Source organism: Balaenoptera physalus, assembly GCF_965194825.1.
Source record: "Balaenoptera physalus genome assembly, chromosome: 11".
Lineage (NCBI taxonomy): Eukaryota > Metazoa > Chordata > Mammalia > Artiodactyla > Balaenopteridae > Balaenoptera > Balaenoptera physalus.
This window is the reverse complement of record NC_138896.1, coordinates 72,197,695-72,223,213: the sequence shown is the minus strand read 5'-3', so window position 1 is coordinate 72,223,213 and position 25,519 is coordinate 72,197,695. Positions and strand designations below refer to the sequence as shown.

Below are 25,519 nucleotides of genomic sequence, written 5' to 3'. Positions count from 1 at the left end.
AAAATACAGTTCTTTTGAATGGTACAGAAGGCAATAGTTGAAAGTGAGAGGGTGGGCTTCCCTGGTGGCTCAGTGGTTACGAATCCGCCTGCCAATGCAGGGGGCATGGGTTCAAGCCCTGGTCCGGGAAGATCCCACATGCCGCGGAGCAACTTAGCCTGTGCGCCACAACTACTGAGCGCGTGCTCTAGAGCCCGTGAGCCACGACTACTGAGCCCACATGCACAACTAGTGAGCCCACGCGCCTAGAGCCCGTGCTTCGCAACAAGAGAAGCCACAGTGATGAGAACCCCACGCACCCCAACGAAGAGTAGCCCCCGCTCGCCACAACTAGAGAAAGCCCGCGCGCAGCAACGAAGACCCAACACAGCCAAAAATAAATAAATAAATAAATGTATTAAAAAAGGAAAAAAGGAAAGAGGGTTAGACAAGAGAATGGGAAAAAAATATAGATTTATCCAAAATCAAAGGTAAATAGTGGACTTAGAATGGGGGATTAGTGGTTAGCTATGTTTTGGAAAGATGTCTGCTAGTCGTTGTTCCTACAGTTGATTCAGGGCAGGTGATGTCAGTGTGCTGAGGGACAGCAAGTGCCAGCAATCTGAACTGAATGGACCCAATCTCTGTAGACATTTGTTGACTGGCTTCCTTTTTTTCTCCAACAGGAGTGGTGTCAGTCTGCTTTGAGGGGGACAGTGATGGTTACATCAACTTGGTGGCCTACCCTTATGTGGAAAGTGAGACCGTGGAGCAGGATGACACACCAGAGCGGGAGCAACCTCGGCGTAAGCACTCTCGCCGGAGCCTGCACCGGTCAGGCAGTGGCAGTGACCACAGGGAGGAGAAAGCCAGCCTGTCCCTTGAAACCTCAGAGAGGTAAGGGGACGGTGAGCAGGACTGGTGGTTCATGTCTGGTCCTGATATACTCAGAATATCTATAGAGTCCTGATACATCACGGGGAAGTAGGGCTCAAGGTTGGGGGAAGGTGGCTGATGTTCTTAGGCCACCCACATAGGTGCAGGCTGCCGTCTGTATGTCACATCACCCCAGTGATGCCTCCTTCTGAGTATAGCTGTAGCTAGTCAAGAGAGAATGAAGTTCCCTCAGCTTTTTGGAAACAAGAACACCCTGTTTTTTCCAGCTTTGTTATGTCTCGCACCCCCAAGACAGAGGTGGAAATGCATTGGTCCACGATGAGGTTCCAGCTCCTTTCTCACCTGCAGGATGTCAGAGTCCAAAGACAATGAGTGGCATCCAGACTAGTGTTCCTTAAGGGTTTGGGTGTCAGATCTCTCTGAGACTCTGATATCAGCTATTAATCCTTTCCCTGAATCTGAAGTTCAGTTTATTGTATTGGAAATTGATTTTTCTTATAGATTAGGAAAATAGTCTACAAAGGAATTATTTTTCTTGATATATCATGCAAAAAAATGTGAACCCCAACAAGGGTGGCCATAATCAAAAGGATAGACAATAAAAGTTTTGATGAGGATATGGAGAAATTGAAACCCTCCTACATTGCTGATGGGAATGTAAAATAGTGCAGCCATTCTGGAAAAAAATTAGGCAGTTTTTCAAAAAGTTAAACCTGGCAACTGCACTCCTAGGTATATGCCCAAGAGAATTGAAGGAATATATTCACACATAAAACTTGTACACAAATGTTTATAGCAGCATTATTCCTAATAGCCGAAAACTGGAAACAACCTGAGTGTCCATTAGTTGGTGAATGGATAAATTAAATGTGGTATATCTATACAATAGAATATTACTCAGCAATAAAAAGGGATGGAGTACTGACACATGCTACAACATGGATGAACCTTGAAAACATTTATGTTAAATGAAAGAAGCCAGTCACAGAAAACCACATATTATATGATTCCATTTATATAAGATGTTCAGAATAGGCAAAGTCAGTGGATGCCAGGGACTGAGGGGGAGGGATAGATGGGAAGTGACTGCTAATGGTGACAAGGTTTGTTTTTGGGGTGATGAAAATTCCTAAAAATTAGATAGTGGTGATGTTTTATAACCTCATGAATATACTAAAAAAAACCCAAAACACTGAATTGTAAAAAAAATAAAACTAATGTAAATAAAAAGTGAGCTTTTTAACCAAAGTGAAATTAAAATTGTATGATTAAATTACTTTATATATATTTAATATCACTCAAAAATAAGTTTCAGTGAGGGAATTCCCTGGCAGTCCAGTGGTTAGGACTCGGCACTTTCACTGCTGAGGGCCTGGGTTTGATCCCTTGTCCAGGAACTAAGACCCTGCAAGCCGTGCGGCATGGCCAAAAAAAAAAAAAAAAAATTCAGTGAATAGGATTCTCTGTGACTTGACCTAGAAGTTGGAATTGGGACTTTTCTTAGATGTGGCAGCACATAGTTTGTCTCTGACATCAGATCAGATCAGTTTAGCAGCACAGGCTGCACACCCTAGCTCCTTAGTACTTATACCATTTACTCACTTTAATGGGCTCATGCATCTGGGCCCCGTGTCACCCCTCAGGAAGGTCTATGCGTGGCACATTAGACTTGATCCAGGCCTCCCCCACCCTGTGTAGTGAGACCCCAGAGGGTGACTTGTCTGAGCCCCTTAGCAATGGGTATGTTCTTCCTTCTTAGCCCCCAGGAGGCAAAGACTCCGAAGGTGGAGCTGCACAGCCACTCGGACGTCCCTTTCCAGATGCTGGATGGCAACAGCGGTCTGAGTTCTGAGAAGATCAGCCACAACCCTTGGAGCCTGCGCTGTCACAAACAGCAGCTGAGCCGCATGCGCTCCGAGTCCAAGGACCGAAAGCTCTACAGTATCCTTGTTACTGCTTCCCCAGCAGTGCCTGCTACTGGGACCATGACTCCTGTGTCAGGGCACCTACCAGTACCATGGCCAGTGCCCTCTCTGTTCAGGGGCTCGTCTTTTGTTCTCATCTCCCTTTTCCATAGGCTCTTCTTCCTCTTTGTCCTTCTTATTTTCATCAACATGTTTTTTTCCTGCCTTTTGGGGCTGGTAAGACTGAAGCTTAAACTTGGCAGTCTAGAAGAGTGCTGTCCAATAGAACTGTCTGTGACAATGGAAGTATTCTGAATCTGTGCTGAAATTTGTGGTAGCCACTAGCCACACTGTAACCGAAATATGGCTGCTGTGACTGAGTTACTGAATTTTTGTTATTTAATTAATTAAAATCTAAATTTAAATCACCAGGCATGGATAGTGGCTACCATATTTATCAGTGCATGTCTAGAATTGGGGGGGAGGGGTGTGTGTGCGCATGCGCATAGGTACATGTGTACACGTGTGTATTTCTCCCCTCCCAAAAGATAATAATTAAAAAGTAATATGTTTGATTTTAGTATGTTTTTTCTAAAGATAAACACTATACCTGTGCAATATAAAACAGTTTTTTAAGATACCAGAGGTAAAAAAGTATTATGAAATGGGAATTCTTAAAATCATTTAGTGTTTTCAAGCAGTAGACAATAAATAAATAATACTTACTGAGAAACTGAGGGGAAGCATGATGAGCACTTCATATGTACTTACTCAGTTTTCCTAAGTCTTTTGAGGGAGGAACTGTTATGATTTCCATTTACAGACGAGTAACTGGAAGCACAGGGTGGTTAAGTGTTGTGCTCAGAGCCAGTGAGTGGCCGAAGCAGGATCCAGTGCTCTCAGGCATTGTGAGATATTTCTGCAACCTTCTTTGAGTTTTACTGTCACTTGTTTATAGGTTATAGCAGGTGATGAGACTAGTTAAAAGCCATATTTAATGATTTTTTTATGTTACTCTTTAAAGAATTAGGGGATATTAAAATATTCATCATCAGAGTGATGCTGAGGGTCTTATCCTCCAAGACCATGTGATTGCTACATAGTCCCAAATATGGAATTGAGGGCTAGGCTGTGAGCCCTGATGACTTTTGGCAGACATGTGACAGGCCTGTACCTTTAAGATTGTTGCAGACAGGAGATGTAGATGAGGACATGGATATAAATGCCAGGAGGCCAGGACCACAGAGCCATTTTAAGCAGAAGGTCCTAGAAGTACTAAGGGATAAGTTTAAATATATGGTCCACTGGTTTGAAGTTTAGTCAGAAAATGGCAAGATAGAAATTTAAATCCAGATTTTTCTAAAGATTCATGTTTGGGAATGTTAAATCTGATGTATCATTTTTGTAGTAGTGCTACAAAGGAAGTTCCTTACTTCTTAGGCCTGAATGAGACACTGGATTGAGCAGGGCCTTGGTTTACTGATGGTGCCAGGGATGTATGTGAAACTGCCAAATCTTCTTTGGTTTATTTATGTATGCCTGCAAGACAGATCTAAAGAATAAAATAAAAATGATGATATCAACAAATGTGGTATATACATACAATGAAAAATTAGCCATAAAAAGGAATGAAATTTTATCACATGCTACAATATGGATGAACCTTGAAAACAATTTGCTAAGCGAAAGAGCCAGATACAAAAGGACAAATATTACATGATGCCACTTATATGAAGTACCTAGAACAGGTAAATTCATAGAGACAGAAATTAGAATAGTGGTTATGGGGGCAGGGGAGGGGGGAATGGGAGTTACTGTTTAATGGGTACAGTTTCTAATTTCTATTTGGGTAGATGAAAAAGTTTTGGAGATTGGATGGTGGTGATGGTTGCACAATAATATGAATGTACTTAACACCACTGAACTGTATACTTAAAAATGGTTAAAATGATAAATGTTACATGTATTTTACCACAACAAAAAATTTTTTTAAAGAAATAATAAGCCAGTGGTTTGAAATCCATATTTGAGAGTTTGTGAGGTCAATACAGATTACATTAGAGGGGAATGCCTCCTTTTATAGAAAAACTGGATTGTGCTTTTCCGGCTGGGGCTGATGGTGAGTTTGGTGGTTATTCCCCTTGACTGTGGCCCAGAGTTCCTCCTGCTTGAGAACGTGGTGCACCACTTCAAGTACCCCTGTGTGCTGGATCTGAAGATGGGCACCCGGCAGCATGGTGATGATGCATCAGCTGAGAAGGCAGCCCGGCAGATGCGGAAGTGTGAGCAAAGTACGTCGGCTACGCTGGGTGTCAGAGTCTGTGGCATGCAGGTGAGTCATCCTTGGTGAGAGCCTAGGTGCTCCTGCTTGCCTGTTTTGGGTTGTGTGTGTACCTGCCTGCTATCCGAGCCAGGTGTCCTCCTGGCCCACAGTGGTCCAGAATCTCCTCCAAGAGGGTGAGTCCCCTACAGGGTGCGGAGTGCGTTTTTGTAGATATGTTCCCTGAGCCCTCTTATCCTTACCTGGGGACCTTGGTCTGGGCTCCAGTGCAGAACCACTGTGAGAGCCTGTTGCCTTGATATTGGGGCAAGTAAGACTCTTGTCTGTCAGCAAGATAATTCCTAGTTTGAGTCCAGCTGGTCTCCTGGGGCAACTTGGAGGAGGGCTCCAGAGGTAGTGGCAGAAAACCTGTAGGCCTGGTCTCTGCACATTGCTGGCTTTACCACAGGAAAACTTAGGGTGAACTTGGCCTGCCTCCTCCAGTTGTGTAGGGTTGAGCAGAAAATCTCAGGTTGGTCAGAAGTACTTTCCAGATAGTGCCTGCCCAGGGCACCGTGAGGTCATCAGACCTCCCTGGTACTCACCTGTCTGTCTCCTGGGGTTTCAGGTGTACCAGCTGGACACGGGGCATTACCTCTGCAGGAACAAGTACTATGGCCGTGGGCTCTCCATCGAAGGCTTCCGCAATGCCCTCTATCAGTACCTGCACAATGGCCTGGACCTGCGGCGTGACCTTTTTGAGCCCATCCTGAGCAAACTGCGGGGCCTGAAAGCTGTACTGGAGCGGCAGGCCTCCTACCGCTTCTACTCCAGTTCCCTGCTTGTCATCTATGATGGCAAGGAGTGCCGGTCTGAGTCCTACCTGGACCGCCGGTCTGAAATGCGTATCAAGCACCTGGACACAGGGCTCCCTGAGGTGGCACCATCCTGTGGCCCTAGCACCAGCCCCAGCAGCACCAGCCCCGAGGTGGGCCCCTCCTCTCCACCCAAGGTGGATGTCCGCATGATCGACTTTGCACACAGCACATTCAAGGGCTTCCGAGATGACCCCACTGTGCATGATGGGCCTGACCGAGGCTATGTGTTTGGCCTGGAGAACCTCATCAGCATCATGGAACAGATGCGGGACGAGAACCAGTAGGCCCAGCTCTGGGCTTCCAGAACCCCTTCCTCTCCACCCTCAGGCAGGGACCATTGCTCTGAACTCGCCATGAGGACACACAGACTTGCTTTTAAAAGGGTTATATTTCTCTTTGGTGTAAACTAAAAGAAATGTTTTTAGCTGTAGCCTGGAATCCATATATATAAAGTGAAGGAGGGCAGAACACATCCTCTCAGCCAGGCTTCCTAGCTCTGTGGTTCTGACTGCTGTGTCCAGGCTGACTTAGGAAGGAGGAGATGCCCCTGGTGGGCTTGGCAGCAGGGACAGGTTGCCCTTGGACATTGGTTTCTCTTGCTTAGGTCTTTGGGGTCTGTGGCTGCAGGGTCCTGCTAGTTGTGGGGTGAAGCCCTGGGTTGGCTCAGGGCCCCTCCATGCTCACTCATCCCTTGTTCCTCAGTAGTAGAGGGTTGGGTGCCCATCTCTTGGGGGACTTTGTAACCTGTGTTGTGAGTATCACCCAGGTCTGTAACAGATGTCCCCAGGGCACCACAGGGCCAACTGCACACAGCTGGACCCTTCTCGGTTCTGACCTTGGCATGAGGCTAGATTCATGAAGCTGTGCTGAAGCCAGCAATGGCAGAGGGCAGGCCCTGGGATCCCCAGGCACTATTTGGCACTTGAACCTGCTCCTCCTCCTGCCTGCACAGCCCAGCCAGCGTTTCTCACCAAGATCCCTTGCCTAAGGAGGCCATCCCCTCTTGCCCCACTGGAGGGGGCCCTGCTCTGTTTGCTGAGGAGAGTCAATGTTCCAGCAGGTCTCAGGGCCTCTGATGGCTCTGACCCCGCTAGTATTTGCAGTCCTTGTGCTGTGGGTAGGAGTCCTCTTCCTCTAGCTTGGGCAGCTGTGCTGCCTTGGATGGGCTGCTCCTTCCAGGGCTCAAAGGCTGTGGTCCGCTCAGGGTCTCACCTCTCCCCAGGCCAAGCTCAAGGCAGCAGCCCACTGTGAGGAGCTCCAGGCTTGTGAGGGAGAACTTTAAGCTTGTTTGCTTATAGGGACATTGGGCGCTGGGTGCAGGAGCCCAGATTCTGCTAATGAGAGTTTTGTCTTATCAGTACTGGGGTCCATCAGTCTGTCCATTTGTCCATCTGCCAGCTCCTGTGATCTTTCCCCTGGGGTGTAGCCTTGTTCATTAGTAAATATTGATTTTCTTCATGCTTCCCTCAGCAAAATATTCTCTTTACCATTTCTGAGGTGAGCTTTTGCCCCTGTGCCCTTCCCTCAGCAGGTGCTACCTTTTTTAAAAGAACTGGTAGCAAAATGAATTGGAGGAGGTGTTTCTCTGCTGGCCCAACACCCTCTCTGTGAGCCTGGAGTGTGGCCCCCTCAACACTCAACACTGACAGTGGCACAGTGAAGGCCCAGGGGGTGACCCATTCCTTGCTCATAACTTTTGCTGCCAGCCCTTAATGGCACAGAGACCTGCCATCTCTAACACTTGTGGCCAGGTGATACTGCACTCACCTAGCCATTGCTGAGGTTAGTGCCCTCACCTCTGAGTCTAGGGCCACTGTCATTGTCACTTTTGGCATGTCCCTATTTGGGCATTAATGATAAGCCTGCCAGCCTGTGTCTCTGAGAGGATAACTGATGGACTAATTTCCTGGTCCTTAGAGATGCAGCCTCACGCATCTTAAATGGGCTCCTTGATGGGATCCCATCTCTCTCGGCCCTCTGACCCTGGTGCCATTGGTGGGCAGGTTCCCATTGGGGTTAGGAGGGGCAGCTTGCCTGTTTCTGGTCAGTAATGACCATCTTCTGTACTATTCTGTGGCTTCCCCCATGGGGGCAGTAGCTCATTAGTGTGGATAGTCATTTCCTGGCAAGGCAGGGGCTAGAGCAAAGGGTCTGGGGCCACTTGGGACCCACTTGATGGCACCTCTCCAGCCTGGGGATGTGCTGTGCTTCCTGAGTTTGTATATTATGGGAGATGCTGCCCCCATTCCGCTCTTCATCGCGAGAGAGGCTGTACTGACTTAAATTCAGTGTTTGCCTGGCACTAAAAGAGCAGGGCTGGGATTTGCTGCTTCTCCCCCAGGGCAGGGTCCCTTCTTTTCAGCACTTTTGAACACTTGGGAGACACAGCCCTGTTATCTGGTGGGTGGTGGGCATGTGTGTCTGCACACGCTCTTTGCCACCATTTCACCCTGTTCCATGCTAGAGAGCCCTGTCCCTGCCAGGCCCTGCCTTCCCAGCCCCAACTTGGGACCAAAGTGCAAGATGGGATCACGGGTTGGGGCGTTCAAGCGACCCCTCTCTGTAGTGCTTCCCTGGGCGAAGTCGACACCAGCCCCCTAGCGGGGTGGGATGAGCGGTGCTTAAAGAGGAAGGGGACCAGTTTTGCAACTTGGCAGGGATCCCACGCCTCCCTCACATCCGGGCCTGTACAGTGGGCGTGGGGATTCTCCTTAAGGGGCCAAAGGCCTGGGCTAGTTCGTAGCATCTGCTCACTTGCTCACATCCCGCCACGTGCACCACTCCCCCCACCCCCAGATGCAGATTGCTTGAACTTTAAAACTGTTCAGTTTGGTTTTGTTTGTGCCGATTTAAAAAATGTTTTAATGGGGGAAAGTTTGGGGAGAACCGTGGGAAGGGCCTGGTTCCTTTGCTTCTCGAGGAACTGCAAGGCCTCGCCTGGAGGACCGCTCTCTACTCCACTTTCCTGGAAGCTGCCTAAGCCTGTCCACGCCGCCCGAGCCCTGCGCCCGGATATGACACGTGGCTCTGGTCGCGTCTGGGCGCGGTTGCGTTTTCTCGGGACCTTGCGTGCAGGGGAGGGGGGTGCTCTGGCCTTGGGCCGAGCCCGCCCCTTTCTGTACACCTAGCGCTGCCCGCCCCGCTTGTGTCTGAGGTCGTGTATGTCAAAATAAAGCCGCTAGAAACCGAGGCGTGTCCGTGTCTTTGAGAAACCCCTCGGCCTCCGGGAGACTGGCCTAGTCCGGCCCGCCCGCGTGCTTGGCCCCTCGCTGACCCGGTGAGGCGGAGAGGGGCCGGAAGCCGCTGGGGCGCGGTGCAAAGGAAGCCTCGCCCCTGGCGCCAGCTCCGCTTTTGGATCCGCCAATGGCCAGCTGACCCGCAGGTCCGGGGTCCCGGTCTCCATGGCAGCCCGGCGCGCTCGGCTCTCATTGGCTGCGTCGGCCGGAGCGTCGCGTCCCGGCGCTCCGACGCCGACGGTGTGCCACGTATACGGTAGCTGATTGGCCCGCCCGAGTTTACGTCACTTCCCGCCGGCCGCCGGCCCGAGTTGGGAGGCAGTCGGTCTCCGTCCGGCGTCGCGTCTCGGTTTGCTGTGGTCCCGGACCTAGCGTCAGTGCGGACTGGGCGGACAAGGCAGAGCCAGAGTTGGTCAGTCTGGCGGGTGAAGGGCGCGGGGCCGGGCACAGCGGCGGGAGTGTGCGGCAGAGGTGCGCCAGGCGGGCCGCGGACACCTCGGATCCCGGGACTCACTCTCCGGCCGCCCGCAGGCGCAATGAAGGCACTGATTTTGGTGGGCGGCTATGGGACGCGCTTGCGGCCGCTGACACTAAGCATCCCGAAGCCGCTGGTGGACTTCTGCAATAAGCCCATCTTGCTGCACCAAGTGGAGGCGCTGGCCGCGGTAAGGCCCGGGGCCGGGGTCTTGGTAGGACCTGATAGGATGAGGGACGGCCAGCGATTGGGGATCGGGGACACCTGTGCCTTCGGCTGAGTCCGCCTGGCGGCCGGCGCTGTTCTGTCCCACAGGCCGGCGTGGACCACGTGATTCTGGCTGTGAGCTATATGTCTCAGGTGCTGGAGAAGGAAATGAAGGCGCAGGAGCAAAGGGTGAGGCACGGACTTCCTGGCTCTTTGCCCTGGTCCCCGCTCAACTTTTCACCCTGGTGAGAGGAACCTGACGGGGGGTTTCTTCCTTCCAGCTAGGAATCCGAATCTCTATGTCCCATGAAGAGGAGCCTTTAGGGACAGGTCAGTAGAGACAGGAAGGTCCCTTGGGGAGGGTTTAGGGCCAGGGAAGGGGCAAGACTCAGCCTGGATGGGGACTGCTGAGCCTGGATCCAGGGGCTCAGACCCCCAAGATGATGGTGACCTGTTCCTCTCCCCCAGCTGGGCCCCTGGCACTGGCCCGTGACTTGCTCTCTGAGACTGCAGACCCTTTTTTCGTCCTCAACAGTGACGTGATCTGCGATTTCCCCTTTCAAGCCATGGTGCAGTTCCACCGACACCATGGCCAGGAGGGCTCAATTCTGGTAAGCAAGCACGTCTTTCTGCTCTAACGTTCCTGTCCCCATGCGCAGCCTCCCCAGCCTCTCCCATTCTCTGGCCTTGAACTGCCCCTTAGTGTTGTGGATGCAGAGCTGTGCAGTTTGTGCCTTTAAGCATTTGTGGCAAAGCCCGTGAAATTTAGGACAACATGTATATCAAGGCTCAGGAGCACTGGACTAGGCCTGAAGTCCCCCTGCACTCAGGTGACCAAAGTGGAGGAACCCTCTAAGTACGGTGTGGTGGTGTGTGAGGCGGACACAGGCCGCATTCACCGGTTCGTGGAGAAGCCGCAGGTGTTTGTGTCCAACAAGATCAACGCAGGCATGTACATCCTGAGCCCTGCAGTGCTACGGCGCATCCAGGTGTGTAGAAGCCAGCTGCTGGGTGGGCTGGGGTAGGGCAGGCCACCACTGCCATGACCCTGCTCATGAGCTGCCCACTCCCACAGCTGCAGCCCACATCCATTGAGAAGGAGATCTTCCCTGTCATGGCCAAGGAGGGGCAGCTCTATGCCATGGAGTTGCAGGGTGAGGCAGGGAGGCCACAGGGTGGGGGTGGTCTGTGGCTGGGCTGAGCCCCCTGGAGCCCCCTGATGCATTCTCTCCCTACAGGCTTCTGGATGGACATTGGGCAGCCCAAGGATTTCCTCACTGGCATGTGCCTCTTCCTGCAGTCGCTGCGACAGAGGCAGCCTGAGCAACTGTGCTCAGGTCCTGGCATTGTGGGCAACGTGCTGGTGGTGAGGCCCTTGCCCAGAGCATTGTCAACCCCCTCAATCTTGGGGGACAGATGGCCCACTTGTGTTTTCCCCACTGTCCTCAGGACCCAAGTGCCCGTATTGGCGAAAACTGCAGCATTGGCCCCAACGTGAGTCTGGGTCCTGGTGTGGTGGTGGAGGATGGTGTGTGCATTCGGCGGTGCACGGTGCTGCGAGACGCCCACATTCGCTCCCACTCCTGGCTTGAGTCCTGCATTGTAGGCTGGCGCTGCCGCGTGGGCCAGTGGGTAAGCCTCCGGGCTGGGCCAGATGGAGAGGGTGGGGGAATGCCTCTGCCTCGCTGACAGGCCTGCCCCTCCCCCCAAGGTGCGCATGGAGAACGTGACAGTGCTGGGTGAGGACGTCATAGTTAACGACGAGCTCTACCTCAACGGGGCCAGTGTGCTGCCCCACAAGTCTATTGGTGAGTCGGTGCCAGAGCCCCGCATCATCATGTGAGGATGCTGCGGGGCTGGCTGAGCCCCCATTTCCCCACTGGCAAGGGGATCACTGGCTCGACACATCAGGAGGCTCTGGACTCATTGCCATTTGACTGGGGAGGATTGGACAAGGCTGAAGCCATCGGACACCCGCCTTCGCCTGTGGACATAATCTGGCAAGATCCTTGCTGGGCATACCCCACAAAGCCCACTCCCTCAAGATGGGCTGGGCCAGGACTGTATGGAATAATAATTTAATGCTCACTGTGGCCCTGACTGAAAGTCAAGCTCAGGCACAAATAGGGCATGGTGGGGGGCCGTGGGGGACAGGGCAAGGGGCTCATAAATAGGGCCCAGCCTGGGTTTGAGTTTAAGGGTAGAGGTTCCTGCTGTGTGGGCCAGGCAGGCCTAGGCAGCCGAGGAAGTGGCACTTGCACTGGCTGCCTTGTCCCAGTCCTCTACAGACACGATGGTGGCTTTGCAGAAGAAGCAATCCTTGTTGTTCATCAGGTGCTGGTTGATGCAGGCTCTATAACAGGGGAGGGCATAAAGGTGGCCTGTGTATCCCTGCTGTTCCCCACCCAGCCCCTTGTGCCCGTGCAGCCCACTTACTTGCAGGACTTGTGGCCACAGGGCTGGAACACAGCAGAAATGGGGTGAGCATAGCAGATGGGGCAGAGGTCTTCCTCACTGGTGGGCTGCAGGGAGCAGAGTGCAGGGTGGGCTGGGGTTGGGTGCCCAGACAAGTTGGGTGTACACTACGCACACAGCTGTGGTGATGTGTACTGGGGTTGTGTGGACCCGTATGCTGTGGCCCCACTCACCAGGGAGGCAGCTGCTGCCTGGGCAGACGCAGAGGTCAGGTGTGCCAACATCTGTTCCACCTGGGCCAGTTCCTCAACACTGATGTAATCTGTGTCTGGCGGGTGGAAGGAGGTGTCAGGCCCAATGTGGCCCTAGAACCCAGTGCCTCTTGAGTACTCCCTGCCTGGAAATTTGCTCTTCTTAAGACTACTGACCTGGCCCAGCCCCAAATCCCTCTCTTCCCTGACCCACCCCCGGCCTACTCACAGCTCTGTAGGGAGAAGCGCTTCTGGTCAGGGGCAGGCAGGGTAGTGCCAGGGGTAGGGGGCTCTGGCTGCCCCAGCAGATAGCATATGGAGTGGAGCTGGAAGCAGGGATCAGCCAGGAGCACTGATGTGGCTCTCTCTGTCCTAGGTGGGAAAGGGTACAAGGGTAGTCAGAATGCTGGGCCTGTCTGAAATCAGTATCTATCGGAGGGGTGGGGCTGGAAAGTCCAGCCTACTTGCATTATTGCCTGGTTCATTCCACCCAATCTCCCTGCTTCTCTCCAGTCCTCCCAGTAAAGTCCTAGATCCCGGTAAGGACCCACATTGCCGGGTACCAGTTTAAGGGGGCACCACCAGAAGATAATGGAAGTCCACCTGCCCCTTCATTTATGTTAACCATTCAAAGGAAACAGCTGCCCAATCATATACGTTAACCCTTCAAAGAAAACACCTGCCCCCTCATAAACGTTAACCCTTCAAAGAAAACACAAAGAACACAAGAAGCTTAAAGGCGTGCTTCCCAGGGTTCCGGGAGACAGGGCCCTCTGGAAAGCCGCCGGCCAAGCTCAGGCTGGGGCATTGTGGCCCGACTCGCTCACCCTCTGGCGGCCACGCGGGGGCCTATGATCGCCGGGGGACGCGGCTACCCCGCCCCTCCAATGGGAGCCAATGGGAGCCTGAGGCCCCGCCCCTGAGAAATCGCCTCCCGGAGAGTATTTAGAAGCTGAGTGCTCACAAAGGCACTCAGGAGAGAGCTGGGGAAGCCTGAGAAGGGAGTGCTGAGCGAGCGTGGCCCCAAGTCACAACCCCAAACCTGGGACCGGGCAGCTGGCGCAGTCAGCCTTGCGGGACGGAGCCCGCATCCTGTCTCGCTGGCCACTGGCCATGTAGCGCCCCGCACTTCTGGCCGGATGTGAAGTGGGTGAGTCTCGGAGCTGCGCCCCACACCGAGCTGCCCTGTCCCACCCCTGGCAGCCGCCGCCATGGCCCGGCTGGTGCTGCAGGGCACGCTGCTGTGCATGCTGCGCGTCGGATTAAGCACCCTGGACTCCGAGGGCTTCCTGTTCCCTGCGCCTCATAACTGTCCCTACAAATGTGTGTGTGCTGCCGACCTCCTGAGCTGCGCCGGCCTGGGGCTGCAGGATGTGCCGGTCACGTTACCAGCTGCAGCTGCAGACCTCGACCTGAGCCACAATGCGCTGCAGCGCCTGCGCCCCGGCTGGTTGGCGCCCCTCTCCCGGCTCCGCACCCTGCGTTTAAATCACAACGAGCTGGATGCGCTAGGTCGGGGAGTTTTCACCAATGCCAGTGGCCTGCGGCTGCTCGATTTATCATCTAACGCCCTGCGGGCCCTCGGCCGCCACGACCTCGACGGCCTGGGGGAGCTCAAGATGCTGCTTCTGTTCAATAACCGCCTGGCGCACTTGGACGAGCTGGCCTTCCACGGCCTGGGCGCGCTCAGTCGTCTCTACCTGGGCTGCAATGAACTTGCGTCCTTCTCTTTCAGTCACCTGCACGGCCTGGGCACGACCCACCTACGTACTCTGGATCTCTCCTCCAACCACCTAGGACGCATCCCTGTACCTGACCTGGCTTCACTGCCAGCCTTTCTCAAGAACGGCCTTTACTTGCACAACAACCCATTACCCTGTGACTGCCGTCTCTACCACCTGCTGCGGCGCTGGCACCAGCGGGGGCTCAGCGCTGTGAGCGACTTCGCGGGCGAGTACACGTGCCTGGCCTTCAAGGTACCCACCTCCCGCGTGCGCTTCTTTGAGCACAGCCGTGTCTTTGAGAACTGCTCAGCTGCCCTGGCTCGGGGCCTAGAGCAGCCTGAAGAACAGCTGCATGTGCAGGTGGGGCAGTCCCTGAGGCTACACTGCAACACCAGCGCCCCAGCCGTACACATTGCCTGGGTCTCGCCGCAGCATGAGCTGCTCATGGCACCAGGATCTCGCAACGGCAGCATCGCAGTGCGGGCTGATGGCAGCCTGGCCATCAGCAACGTGCAGCCATGGCACGAGGGTGTCTTTGTGTGCCTGGCTACTGGACCCCTCCTGCATCACAACCAGACACACGAGTACAACGTGAGTGTGCACTTTCCACGCCCTGAGCCTGACACTTTCAACACGGGCTTCACCACACTGCTGGGCTGCGCCGTGGGCCTGGTGCTCGTGCTGCTCTACCTGTTCGTGCCACCCTGCCCCGGCTGCCGCCGCTGCTACCATTGCACCTGCCGCTGCCGCTGCTGGCCCCGAACACCCAGCCCACTCCAGGAGCTGAGCGCACAGTCCTCAGTGCTCAGCACCACGCTGCCCAACGCACCAAGACGCAAGGCCAGTGTCCACAAGCATGTGGTCTTTCTGGAGCCTGGCAGGAGAAGCCTCAATGGTCGTGTGCAGCTAGCGGTAGCTGAGAACTTTGATCTCTACAATCCCATAGGCCTGCGTCTCAAGGCTGGCTCTGAGTCCGCTAGCTCCACAGGCTCTGAGGGTCTGGTGATGACCTAGGCTGCCCAGGGGCCCCACCGAGGCCACTGCCTGCCCGCTGCTTGCCCTGCTCCCTGATGCTGCCCAGAGAACTGCCAGATGCTGGTGGGAAGCACTGGGCTTGGTCCTCCAGCCTCCTGTGTGGGCCTCAACATAAACCACAGCAACCCCACTCACTGGTAGAGGGGCTGAAGTCCCCAACTCTCTCCTGCTTCTCCCCAGCAGCACAGGACCAAAACATCCCAGGACGTAGCAGGGCCTACCTGTGCCCACATGAGGATTGGAACCGAGGACCATCTGGAAGAGCGCTTGCATTAGAGCCCCAGGTTCACCCGCAGGGGCTGAGGCAGCCATCAAGGAGAGTGGTGGTGAAGAATTGAAGCATGACCACCTTCCGCTTCCCAAGGGGACGGGAGTGGCCCATGGGGGAAAAGGACGAGGACTTCAAAGGAAGATTGAGTCCCCACCCCGAGGGTGGAAAGAGGAATTACAAGCCCTCCCTCTGGTGAAATGTGACTCCCCACGCACCAACATTCAAGCTACTTGAAGCTTCACGAGTCCATGCAGTCTGGTGAGAAGGCAACCAGCAGGCAAGACTCCTCAAGAGACCCCCAGGGGCATCGCAGGCCACTCTGAGGGCAGAGCCTCTCCCATGGGCTCGCAAGACAACGGTAAGGGGCACCAATGGCCTGTTCCCCCAGCTTTTCAGCAGTAAAAAGCCTGCTGAGCGTGGCTAAGATGGGAGGGCCGAGCCGGAACTTGCTGTCTCCCAAGGGTAGAATCCTCTTAAGGGCTGGCACTGGTATCGGCCTAATGGCTGAAGCAGTGCCCTGGCTTCATATGCATCTCACCACTCCCACTGCAGGGAGGCAGGGAAGCAGGGACTGGGAACCCCTCCTGAGTGAGGGCTCAGCTGGGGGGCCCACAAGTGTCCTGGATCCAGCTATCATGGAATTTCTTAATAAAGATAGTACATGCTCGTCGCTGGAGCCTTCACAGACACAGGTGGCAGTGTGTGTGCTCAGCTCTTAACCCCAGCAGTGCGTCCCTGGATATCGCACGATGGCACCCCGCCCTTAGCACAGTCTTAGTTCCCCTGCCCCTGCCTTAGGCACAGCCACAGCCAGCGGCTGTGCCCGTGGGCCGGGGCACCCTGCTCTGCTGAGCTCCTGGATTCTCCTGCTTTGAGCTGCTGCTGCTGCTGCTGCTGCTGCTGCAGCCACCCAGTTACTCAGTTCACACCTCACTACCTTCCTTCCAGCTCCAGACCTGACGCTGAAGTCCATGTGAGAGATGAGCTTTGGAAGGCCCTGCCCAGCCCCCTCCCCATCAGACAAGCCCAGCCCCCACAGGGGACCCCAGCCCCTAACACTCACCCTGAGGCTGGGCCATGCACCAGGAGTCGTACCAGGATGCCTGTCACTGCCACCAGAATAGGGTAGTGGTCCACACTCTCCAGGCCTAAGGGAAAGGGAAGGAAGGGGATGAGCTACCCAAGTGCTCCCGCTGCAGGGTCTCCATCCCTGCCCAGCCGACATCATCGTCATTCACACTTCCCACCCTCCTCCCCACAGAAAGCTGAGCTAGGCTGGGGGTGCCAAGCCAGGCTGTCCCGGTGCAGAATGTAGAATCAGGCAGCACTGCTCCTGGCAGAGGAACCAAGGCCTGTGGTGTGTTGGCTACAGGGCTTCTAGGTCCTCACCAGGCAGCCGCAGGGTGACCACGCGGTCAAACAGGTTCCTCTCAGCTGTCACCCGGTTCAGCACCTGGTTCAGCAGCTGTGAGGGCAGGAGCCCGTTGGTGGATGGGTGGGCTCACACCACTGGGGTGTCCCCAGGGTCCCAACCACCCTTGCCCAGATGGACACACCTGTGCGAGACGCCGCAGCAGCATCTCGGAGGTAGGCTGGGCCCAGTCGAGGAATATCTCAGGCACCAGCGTGATGGTCATCTCCAAGACGCGCAGCAGGCTGACCGAGAGGTCAAAGCAGGTGGCACATACCTTGAGCTGCCGGCTGTCCACAAAGTTCCGCTCCAGGCGTTCAGCAGCCTGCTGGATCTAAGCCACCAACGTGTGCGTGGGCAGCAGTCAGTGGTCTGGCCACACCACAGATCGTGCCGCATCCTCTGCAACCCCCTGGCCCACAAGGTCCCTCCATGACCCACCTCCTGGATCATGCCGATAAACTCAGAGAAGGCCCAGTTGAGCTGGTTGAGGACACTGTTGAGGAAGCTGGGTGCCACGTCAGAACCCTCCCGCAACAGGTCTGCCATGTGCTGCTGCAGCAGGGTGGAGGGGCAGGGCTCTGTGGGGACATGGGGAGGGGCATCGTCGGGACTCCAGTCAGCGGCCCCTGCCTGTCTGCCTCTGTCCTCACTCACAGGCCATTGGTGTAAGGGCAGACAGACAGCTCCCTGGGAACACTCAGGTCTTGAAGGCAGGCGGACAGGGTGCAGTGCTGCCTGGGGGTTAGGACTAAATCTGTCTCCTCCCTCTGCTGGGCCAACCACAGGCTGCAGTTGTTCCCAATGCCTCCCCCACCCCCAGTTCTAGAACTGCCCCCAAGCCCCAGCCTGATCCCCAGAAAGTTCTCAGTCACATGCCCTTCAGGAAGGGCTAGACCTAGACAGGGCAACCTAGACCCCTCTTCACTCGTATCAAGGCCATTTCTCCCAAGAGCCTACTCTGAGCCCTGCCATCCTCCACTGTCCTCTGCTGCCCTTGGCCTGGCCTTGGCATACGGCTGAGGTGGTGGGCGCCAAGTCTGGGCTGACAGGCAGCAGTAACCAGAGCCCTCAGCCACACTGGGCTAGGCATACCTCCCCCCCTGCAAATCAATAGTTCCTACAGCAGCAGGATGCATATCTGGCCCCACTGCTGCTCTCCACTTGCAGCTCAGGTCCACTCTGGAGGCAGGACCAAGGCAACTGGCAAGGACTTGCTGTGTGACTCTGCACAAGGAACTTGGCCTCTGGGGACCCCTTTAGGCCCAAACACTCCCACAAGGGCAGAAACATACCACGTGGGCTAAAGAGAGCCACTGTGTGGGGTGAATACAGCATGTGACAGGCAGATTCTGCAAGCAAGACAGCCCAAGACCCTGGGCTGGGCCCAGTGAAGGTCCAGGCTCACAGGGCTTTGCTGGACCATAGGCCCAGGACAGAAAATGCAGACTTTGCTCCCAACCAAAGGCCACTTCCTCCAGGAAGCCCCATGGACACCCTTTGGGGCCCTGGCCAGCCCCTAGTCTGTGCCCCTGCCTTGACTCAGGTATCCAGGGTCTGGCACCGGCTAGTGAAAGTAAAGGGGCAGAAGGACATGGCGTTGGGACAAGGCTGGAAGTCAGGGAGCTGGTTCAGAGGGCAAGGGATAGGGTCCTCACTTTGCATAAGCTGCCAGCAGCCTGGGAAGATGCTGCCCCTTTTCACTGTGACACATGCAGATCGTTCAGGACCAAAGGGCACACATGGGACTGGAAAGCAAGACTCAAGAGGACCAGAGTGTCCTTAGACTGGGAGGAAGCAGGGAAATGGAAACCCCAGGGGATACACAGGGAATTGGGGCCCAACACGAGTCCAGGACTGGGGCTGGAAGAAGTGGGAAAGTCTGCGAGAACCCAAGAGCAGCGGGTGAGGGCCCCCGCCTGCCAAACCTGGATACTCACTCTGGAGGCTGGGCAAATTGGCATCCTCGGGTTTGGTTTTCAGCAGATGTGGCAGCCGTGTATAGCGGTACCCGAACCCACAGCCCTGGGGGTGGAGTTGGCGGGAGGTCAGTGGGGCAGGGCAACCCCTCCCTCCAGCCAGCCATAGCCACCTCCTCTCCAGCCAGCCATAGCCACCTCCTCTCCAGCCAGGCTTACCCTCCAGAGCCGCACCAGGATCCAGTTGGTCTGGGCCCAGGGCCGCTGCTCATAGGGAGCCAGGAGACTCCTCACCATGGCGATACGCCTGTGAGAGCAACGGGTGGCGGGCACGGGGTGAGGCTAGTGCTGTGCAGGGCAGAGTGCGTGCCCCCCTGCCCCCGGGCCCCCACTCACTGCTCCTCAGGGATCCGCTCCACAGCCCGCAGGGAGTTTGGGTAGCACACGTAGCTGGCCAGGGCCTGCATCAGCGAGTCACGGATATCTGCTGGGACAGGCCATGCCTCAGCAGGTGCCTGGCATGAGCCCTGGTGCCCATGCCTCATACCCACCTGGCCAGCATTGTGCGCAGAAAATAGCCAGCCAGAGGTGCCATCCCGTCCGTCCCCATCTCCCCCAGCCCTCTGTCAGGCACCTCACCAGTGCCCACGATGCGTGTGTCAGCAAAGTGTTTGGCAAGGATGGCAGCCAGACGGGTCAGGGTCTCTTCATAGCCTGCAGGGTTGGGTAGTAGGACGAGATGATTGGGAGTGCAGACTCCAGAGGCAGGCACACCCCTTGGTGAGTGGGCTTGGGTAGTGGGCTCCAGAGCTAGCTCCAAGGGCTAGTCTGAGCCCAAGCCGACATCTGGGGACTTTAGGCAGGGCATTCACTAACAGTTGGTGAGAGGCGAAGGCACAGACTCATTGTGGGCGTTGGGCGGGTCCCAGCAGGAGGATAGGTCCTGACAAGAGTCCTGCCTGGGCTCAAACCCATCTCAGCACACACACTGGAGGGCTCAGCAGTCAAAGTCCCCTGGGCACCCACAGCTCCACCTCTGAGGACAAAGCCTGCACCGAGGCCTAGGGCAGGGCAAGGGGACAGGCAAGGAGCCTAAAAGCCCACAGCCTAGTCCAGACATAAACTGCCAAGCCCAGCCTGGAATCAGTGGTCTGCAAGAAGCCCAGACTCCTATGTGGCCACCAGCAGGGCCCCCGTGCTCCTTGCTGTGATCTGCAAAGACAAGCCACTCTGCCCCTGCATGGGATGCCACACCCTATGGCCAGCGCCAGGGCAGCAAGGTAAGAGGCCAGCTGGCTCCTGGGCCACAGAAGCACCAAGAAGGAAGTAAAAGCCGGGGCGGGGCGGGGCAGGGTGGGTGGGGTGGGGGTAATCCCCACACCCTGTACTCCATTTCATCTGTTTCCCTCTTAACACCAGGGAGGTGCTGTTGGTTCTATGGCTGCTGGTACTAGGACAGGGCTCTCCACCATGTGGGACTTTTGCAAATGCTTGTATGATGCTGCGCAGAGCCTCACCTCCTCCCCTACGTGGGATGTGTGCTGCTGGGCCACGAGGGCTCAGAACAGGGCTCCTAGGGCTCACTCCAGAGGCCCCCTTTTCTGTCCCCTCCCAGCCTGAATGGCCCTATCACCTGGGAGCTCCTCCATGCTGTGCACAGGGCCAAAGTAATTCTTGAGAGCACTGTAGCTGTTGATGGCCACACTCAGGTAGAATTCGGGCATGAAGGCAAAGAGAGGACCTGTGCGGTCTCCATGCTCGATGGTCCGCAGGCAGACACGCAGCAGCCAGTAGATGTCCTGCATCTTCTCCTGTGGGAGGCACACGGGGTGTTGCTGGGCTGTTCAAGGGAGGGGTCACAGGGGGTGTGGCCCAGTCTGGAGATTAGGAAAGGCCTCCCAGGAACATGACATGAGAACTGGATTCCAGGAAGTGGGAGCAGTGGCTCAGGTAGGAGCAATCAAGCACTGTACTGGGCAGGCAAGATGAGCCACCAGCCTGTTCAGGGCAGCACTACAACCCCGACCAGAATCCTGGGTTGCAAGTTTTTAAGGTACAGAAGGTGTTAAGCGAGAGGGTGCCATGTGACCAGAAGCCTGTGTTGGAACACTGCCCAGAGCAGAAGGGGCTGCAGGGACAAGTGGGGACAAGGCAGTGAGGAAGTTATAGCCTTGGCTAGGCCCAAGACAGCAAAGGGACTGGATGGCCAGGCATGCGGATGCACCAATTGGCTGTGAGGGCAAGGGAATGGTCGCAACAAGAACGGGGCCCACGTTTCTGTGCGTGATGGAGCCTCCATGGCGGTTGGAAGTCCTGGGGGAGAAGCAGGCCTGGTGAAGGGCAGAGGGGATGTGGCTTAGGACATGTGGAGCATGAGGTGCCCAGCGATGCCCCCAAAGAGGTGGTGTTAAGGAGGCAGGTAGAAAATGGGTCTGGAGCTCAGAGGAGAAGGTGGTGTGAAGGTCAAAGGTAGCATGACTGCTGGTGGAACAGAGGTCATGGAAAGCAGACAAAACCTGCCAAGGGCCCAGTTCCCCACAGTATGGTTTCCAGATAGTCTATCCCACAAAAGGGGCCAGGAGGGGTCACCAACCAGAGTGAGGCCCTAGGCCCCAGTCCAGACCCATAGCACCACATCTCCTGGAGTGGAGCTGGAGCAGCTGCACTTTCCACCAGCTCTCTGATGTGCTCTCAAACCTGAGAGCCTGAGAAGACGTAAGCAAGAAGTCAGAGGGTGGGCCTGGGCCTGGGAGTACACACGGACAGGGAGGCCTACAGGAGCTGGTGTCACCGAAGGCCAGAGAAGACCGAGTCTGAGGAAAGGATGGCAATGGCACCGATGCGGCCAAGGGGGCCACTGTAATGGGAGAGGAGATGTGTCCACAAAGGGAGATGGGGGAGCTCGATAGATACCTTGCAAGACTATTTCAGAAAAGTGGAGGAGCCTGATCTGGGCAAAGAGTGAAGGGAAGATGAGGAAGCCAAGACACAGAGAAGGAAGGAGAGAGCGGTAGTGTAAGCAAATGTACAGTGAGGGAAAGGCATCACGGGCTTTTTCCTTTACTAATGGGAGAAGCTGAATGAGCAGGAGGCAAGAGGGTAAGCATTGCAAATGTAGAAGAAAAAAAAGGCAGTTCAACATAATAAAGGCTGTATTATGAAAAGTCCATAGCTCACATCATACTCAATGGTGAAAGAACAGAGGCTTTCCCCTAAGATCAAGAACAAGACAAGGTGTCTGCTTTTGCCACTTCTATTCAACGTAGTATTGGGAGTTCTAGCCAGAATTAGGCCAGAAAAAGAAGTAAAAGCCATCTATGTTAGAAAGGTGGGAGTATAGGACTTTGCTGGTGGTCCGGTGGTTAAGACTCCACGCTCCCAATGCAGGGGGCCTGGGTTCGATCCCTGGCCAAGGAACTAGATCGCACATGCATGCCACAACTAAGAGTCTGCATGCTGCAACTAAAGATCCTGCATGCTGCAATGAAGATCTTGCATGCTGCAACTAAGACCCGGCGCAGCCAAATAAATAAATAAATAAATAAATAAATATTTTTTTAAAAAAGAAAGGAGTAAAATTATCTCTGTTTGCAGATGACATGATCTTATATGTAGAAAATCCTAAAGATTCCACAAAAAAACTATTAGAATTAATAAACAAGTTCAGGAAATTTGCAGGATACAAAATCGACACACAAAAATCAGTTGTGTTTCTATACACAAGCAAGGAACAATCCAAAAAGGAAATCGAGAAAATAATTCTATTTACATGAGAATCAAAATTAATTAAACAGGTGTAAATTTAACCAAGGAAGTGAAACACTTGAAACACTGGAAGCTACGAAATGTCGCTCAAAGAAATTTTAAAAGGTACAAACAAATGGAAAGACATCCCATGTTCATGGACTGGAAGACTTAATATCATCAGATGTCAATACTACCCAAAGCAATCTACAGTTTTAATGCAATTCCTATAAAAGTTCCAATGGCTTTTTTTTTTTTTTTTGCAGAAATAGAAAAAACTATTCTAAAATTCCTATCAAATCTCAAGGGACCCCAAATAGCCAAAACAATCTTGAAATAGAACAAAGCTGCAGATCTCACACTTCCTGATTGCAAAACTTATTGCAAAGCTACAATAATCAAAACAGTATGGTACTGGCATAAACATAGACATACAGACCAATGGAATAGACAGCCCCCCACCCCCAAACCCTCACATATATGGTCAAATGATTTTTGACAAGGGTGCCAAGACCATTCAATGGGGAAAGGACAGTCTTTTCAATAAATGGTGCTGGGAACACTGGATATCCACATACAAAAGAATGAAGTTGGACCATTATCTCACATCATATACAAAAATTAACTTAAAATGGGTCACAGACCTGAACTTAAGAGCTAAAAACTCTTAGAAGAAAACATAGGGGAAAACCTTCATGACCTTGGATTTGATAATGATTTCTTGGATATCACAACAAAAGCACAGGCAAGAAAAGAAAAAAATAGATAAATTAGACCATCAAAATTAAAAAATTGCATCAAAGGACACAATCAAAAGAGCAAATGGGAGGAAATATTTATAAATCATAATCTGCTAAAGGGTTGATACCCAGAATATATAAAGAACTCCTACAAATCAAAAACAGAAAAACAATCTGATTAAAAAATGGGCAAAAGGATTGAATAGACATTTCTCCAAAGAAGGATATACAAATGGACAATAATTACATGAAAAGATGCTCAACATCACTAATCACTAGGGAAATGCAAATCAAAACCACAATGAGATACCACTTTACACAGATTAGGATTACTATTAATAAAAAAAAATTTCTGAGAAACAAGTGTTGGCAAGGATAGGCAGAAATCAGAACCCTGTGCCCTGCTAGTGGGAGTGGTGCAACCACTATGAAAAACAATATGGCAGTTTCTCAAAAAAATTAAAAATAGAATTACTATATGATCCAGCAATTTTGCTTCTGGGTATATACCCAAAAGAATTAAAAAACAGGATCTTGAAAAGGTATTTGCACACCCATGTTCGTAGCTGCATTATTCACAATAGCCAAAAGGTGGAAGCAACTCAAATGTCCATAGATGGATTAACGGATAAATAAAATGTGGTATATACACACAATGGAATATTATTCAGCCTTAAAAAGGAAAGAAATCCTGACACATGCTACAACATAGATGAACCATGAGACCATTATGCTAGGTGAAATAAGCCAGTGACAAAAATTCCACTTATATGAGGTACTAGAGTAGTCAAATTCACAGAGACAGAAAGTAGAACAGTGGTTGTCAGGGACTGAGGTGAAGGGGGGAACGGGAATTAGTGGATATAAGTTTCAGTTTGGGGAGATGAAAAGAGTTCTAGAGACTGGTTGCACAGCAACAAATATACTTAACACTGCTGAACTGTACATTTAAAATGATTAAGATGATAAGTTAAATATTGTATTTTACCACAACTTTTTTAAATGATTAAGATGGTAAATTTCATGTTGTGTATATTTTATCAGAATTTAAAAAGAAGAAGGTACAAAGATGGGAGGGTGAGGTTCCTAAGAAGACAGTGTGGGAGGGGGTGGCAAGATCGCCTAGGGAGGTGGACAGGCATGAAATCCTGGTGGTGCGATGACAGTGACCATCTTTGTGGGGCTGGAGCAAGGTGGTCTGTGGCAAGAGAGAACAGAGGGGTAAAAGGCAGAGGTGGTTTGGGTTGGGGAGGAGTCACCAGAAGAAAGAGCAGTAGAGACAGGGATACCAAGGGCCTTGATCACCCAGTTATGGGGGAGGGGCACACCCAAGAAGGTGAACAGATGCCCTACATGGGCACATGGGGAGCATCCCAAGGCACTCACTTGTGGAGGGGGAGATGCCAGGGCAGGTGGGGAGATAAAACAAGTGCGGCGGGTCCGGGGCCTGGGGTGGCGGGGGTCAAAACATGGTCACTGCGGGAGTGCACCGTCTGCCCGTCTACCCCGGGAGGGCAGGGACTCAGCTTTCTGGTTCACTACTGAGTGTCCCCAGTGTCAGGATGGCACCTGGCATCCTCCAGGCTCTGGGCATGTTAATAAATGAACGAGTGAGTGAATGAGTGAGAAGGGAACAAGCCAGTGGCCTCAAGTGGGAGGGGAGTCAGAGAGAAGCAGATGCAGATGCAGACGCAGGGTGAGGCTTGGGAGAGGTCACAGAGCCCCTGATGCGCTGGGAGAGGAGCAGGGGCAGCGGACAGTGGGAGGCAGGTAGAGACAGGCTGTTCCTTGAATGGAGGGTTATGAGCTGCGTGGGGAAGTGGGGTCTACAAATGGCATCTACTTAAGTTCATGGGGCATGAAAAGTTCAGGGGATGCGGCACTAGGTGGGAGGAGGGAGGATGAGGAGCGGGGAGGGGGCACGTGTGTGCCAGAGGTCCAGGAGGGCAGGAAGCACTGAGGGGCTGGCACAACCCTGCCCAATCAGTGACTAGTCCGGGGGCTTGGGGAGGGCAGCAGCTGCTGGCCTAGGCCACACCGCTCACCTGGGAGTAGACGGTGGCATGGACCCAGGCAAGACGGCGACTTAGGTGATCCAGCTTTTCTGAGAAAACCTTCTGGCTCTTCGTCAACTCTGCAAGGATGTCCTTCCTCTGCCACCCAAGGAGAAGGG

The 25,519-nt window shown here is 53.6% G+C and overlaps 4 protein-coding genes across 8 annotated transcripts in view; 3 read left to right on the top strand and 1 right to left on the bottom strand.

Annotated features, from left to right (window-relative positions):
- The window catches only part of IP6K1 (inositol hexakisphosphate kinase 1), an 82,355-nt gene extending 73,248 nt beyond the window's left edge, over positions 1 to 9,107 (top strand). For all 5 annotated transcript variants that reach the window (XM_082413664.1, XM_082413663.1, XM_082413667.1 and 2 more), the window contains 4 exons: positions 666 to 876; positions 2,636 to 2,817; positions 4,937 to 5,112; positions 5,669 to 9,107. In XM_082413664.1, coding sequence (XP_082269790.1) covers positions 666 to 876; positions 2,636 to 2,817; positions 4,937 to 5,112; positions 5,669 to 6,202 — 1,103 coding nt within the window. In that variant the 3' untranslated portion in view covers positions 6,203 to 9,107. The remainder of the gene's footprint in view (positions 1 to 665; positions 877 to 2,635; positions 2,818 to 4,936; positions 5,113 to 5,668) is intronic.
- A 118-nt stretch (positions 9,108 to 9,225) lies between these two features.
- GMPPB (GDP-mannose pyrophosphorylase B) lies at positions 9,226 to 11,929 on the top strand. Its single transcript, XM_082413668.1, has 9 exons — positions 9,226 to 9,819; positions 9,945 to 10,025; positions 10,118 to 10,166; positions 10,305 to 10,447; positions 10,667 to 10,825; positions 10,912 to 10,990; positions 11,075 to 11,202; positions 11,286 to 11,468; positions 11,548 to 11,929. The coding sequence occupies exons 1-9, from the start codon at positions 9,691 to 9,693 to the stop codon at positions 11,677 to 11,679; spliced, it is 1,083 nt and encodes a 360-aa protein (XP_082269794.1). The 5' UTR covers positions 9,226 to 9,690; the 3' UTR covers positions 11,680 to 11,929.
- The window catches only part of RNF123 (ring finger protein 123), a 29,001-nt gene continuing 15,380 nt past the window's right edge, over positions 11,899 to 25,519 (bottom strand). The window contains exons 26-39 of the mRNA XM_082413621.1: positions 25,392 to 25,499; positions 20,496 to 20,673; positions 19,502 to 19,576; positions 19,259 to 19,346; positions 19,082 to 19,169; positions 18,884 to 18,968; positions 17,385 to 17,524; positions 17,089 to 17,277; positions 16,922 to 16,997; positions 16,596 to 16,680; positions 12,732 to 12,874; positions 12,485 to 12,579; positions 12,273 to 12,358; positions 11,899 to 12,189 (exon numbers count right to left, since the gene is read on the bottom strand). Of these exons, the coding sequence (XP_082269747.1) occupies positions 12,069 to 12,189; positions 12,273 to 12,358; positions 12,485 to 12,579; positions 12,732 to 12,874; positions 16,596 to 16,680; positions 16,922 to 16,997; positions 17,089 to 17,277; positions 17,385 to 17,524; positions 18,884 to 18,968; positions 19,082 to 19,169; positions 19,259 to 19,346; positions 19,502 to 19,576; positions 20,496 to 20,673; positions 25,392 to 25,499 (1,557 nt within the window). The 3' untranslated portion in view covers positions 11,899 to 12,068. The remainder of the gene's footprint in view (positions 12,190 to 12,272; positions 12,359 to 12,484; positions 12,580 to 12,731; positions 12,875 to 16,595; positions 16,681 to 16,921; positions 16,998 to 17,088; positions 17,278 to 17,384; positions 17,525 to 18,883; positions 18,969 to 19,081; positions 19,170 to 19,258; positions 19,347 to 19,501; positions 19,577 to 20,495; positions 20,674 to 25,391; positions 25,500 to 25,519) is intronic.
- Positions 12,881 to 16,219, top strand: AMIGO3 (adhesion molecule with Ig like domain 3). Its single transcript, XM_082413653.1, has one exon. It carries the CDS (start codon positions 13,714 to 13,716, stop codon positions 15,238 to 15,240), a length of 1,527 nt encoding a protein of 508 aa, XP_082269779.1. The 5' UTR covers positions 12,881 to 13,713; the 3' UTR covers positions 15,241 to 16,219.

Bases quoted from the DNA above. Each gene is read 5' to 3' on its own strand.
- GMPPB (XM_082413668.1), top strand. From the start codon at position 9,691: ATGAAGGCACTGATTTTGGTGGGCGGCTATGGGACGCGCTTGCGGCCG. The intron at 9,820-9,944 runs GTAAGGCCCGGG...TCTGTCCCACAG, and splicing joins AAGTGGAGGCGCTGGCCGCG to GCCGGCGTGGACCACGTGAT. The intron at 10,026-10,117 runs GTGAGGCACGGA...TCTTCCTTCCAG, and splicing joins TGAAGGCGCAGGAGCAAAGG to CTAGGAATCCGAATCTCTAT.
- AMIGO3 (XM_082413653.1), top strand. From the start codon at position 13,714: ATGGCCCGGCTGGTGCTGCAGGGCACGCTGCTGTGCATGCTGCGCGTC.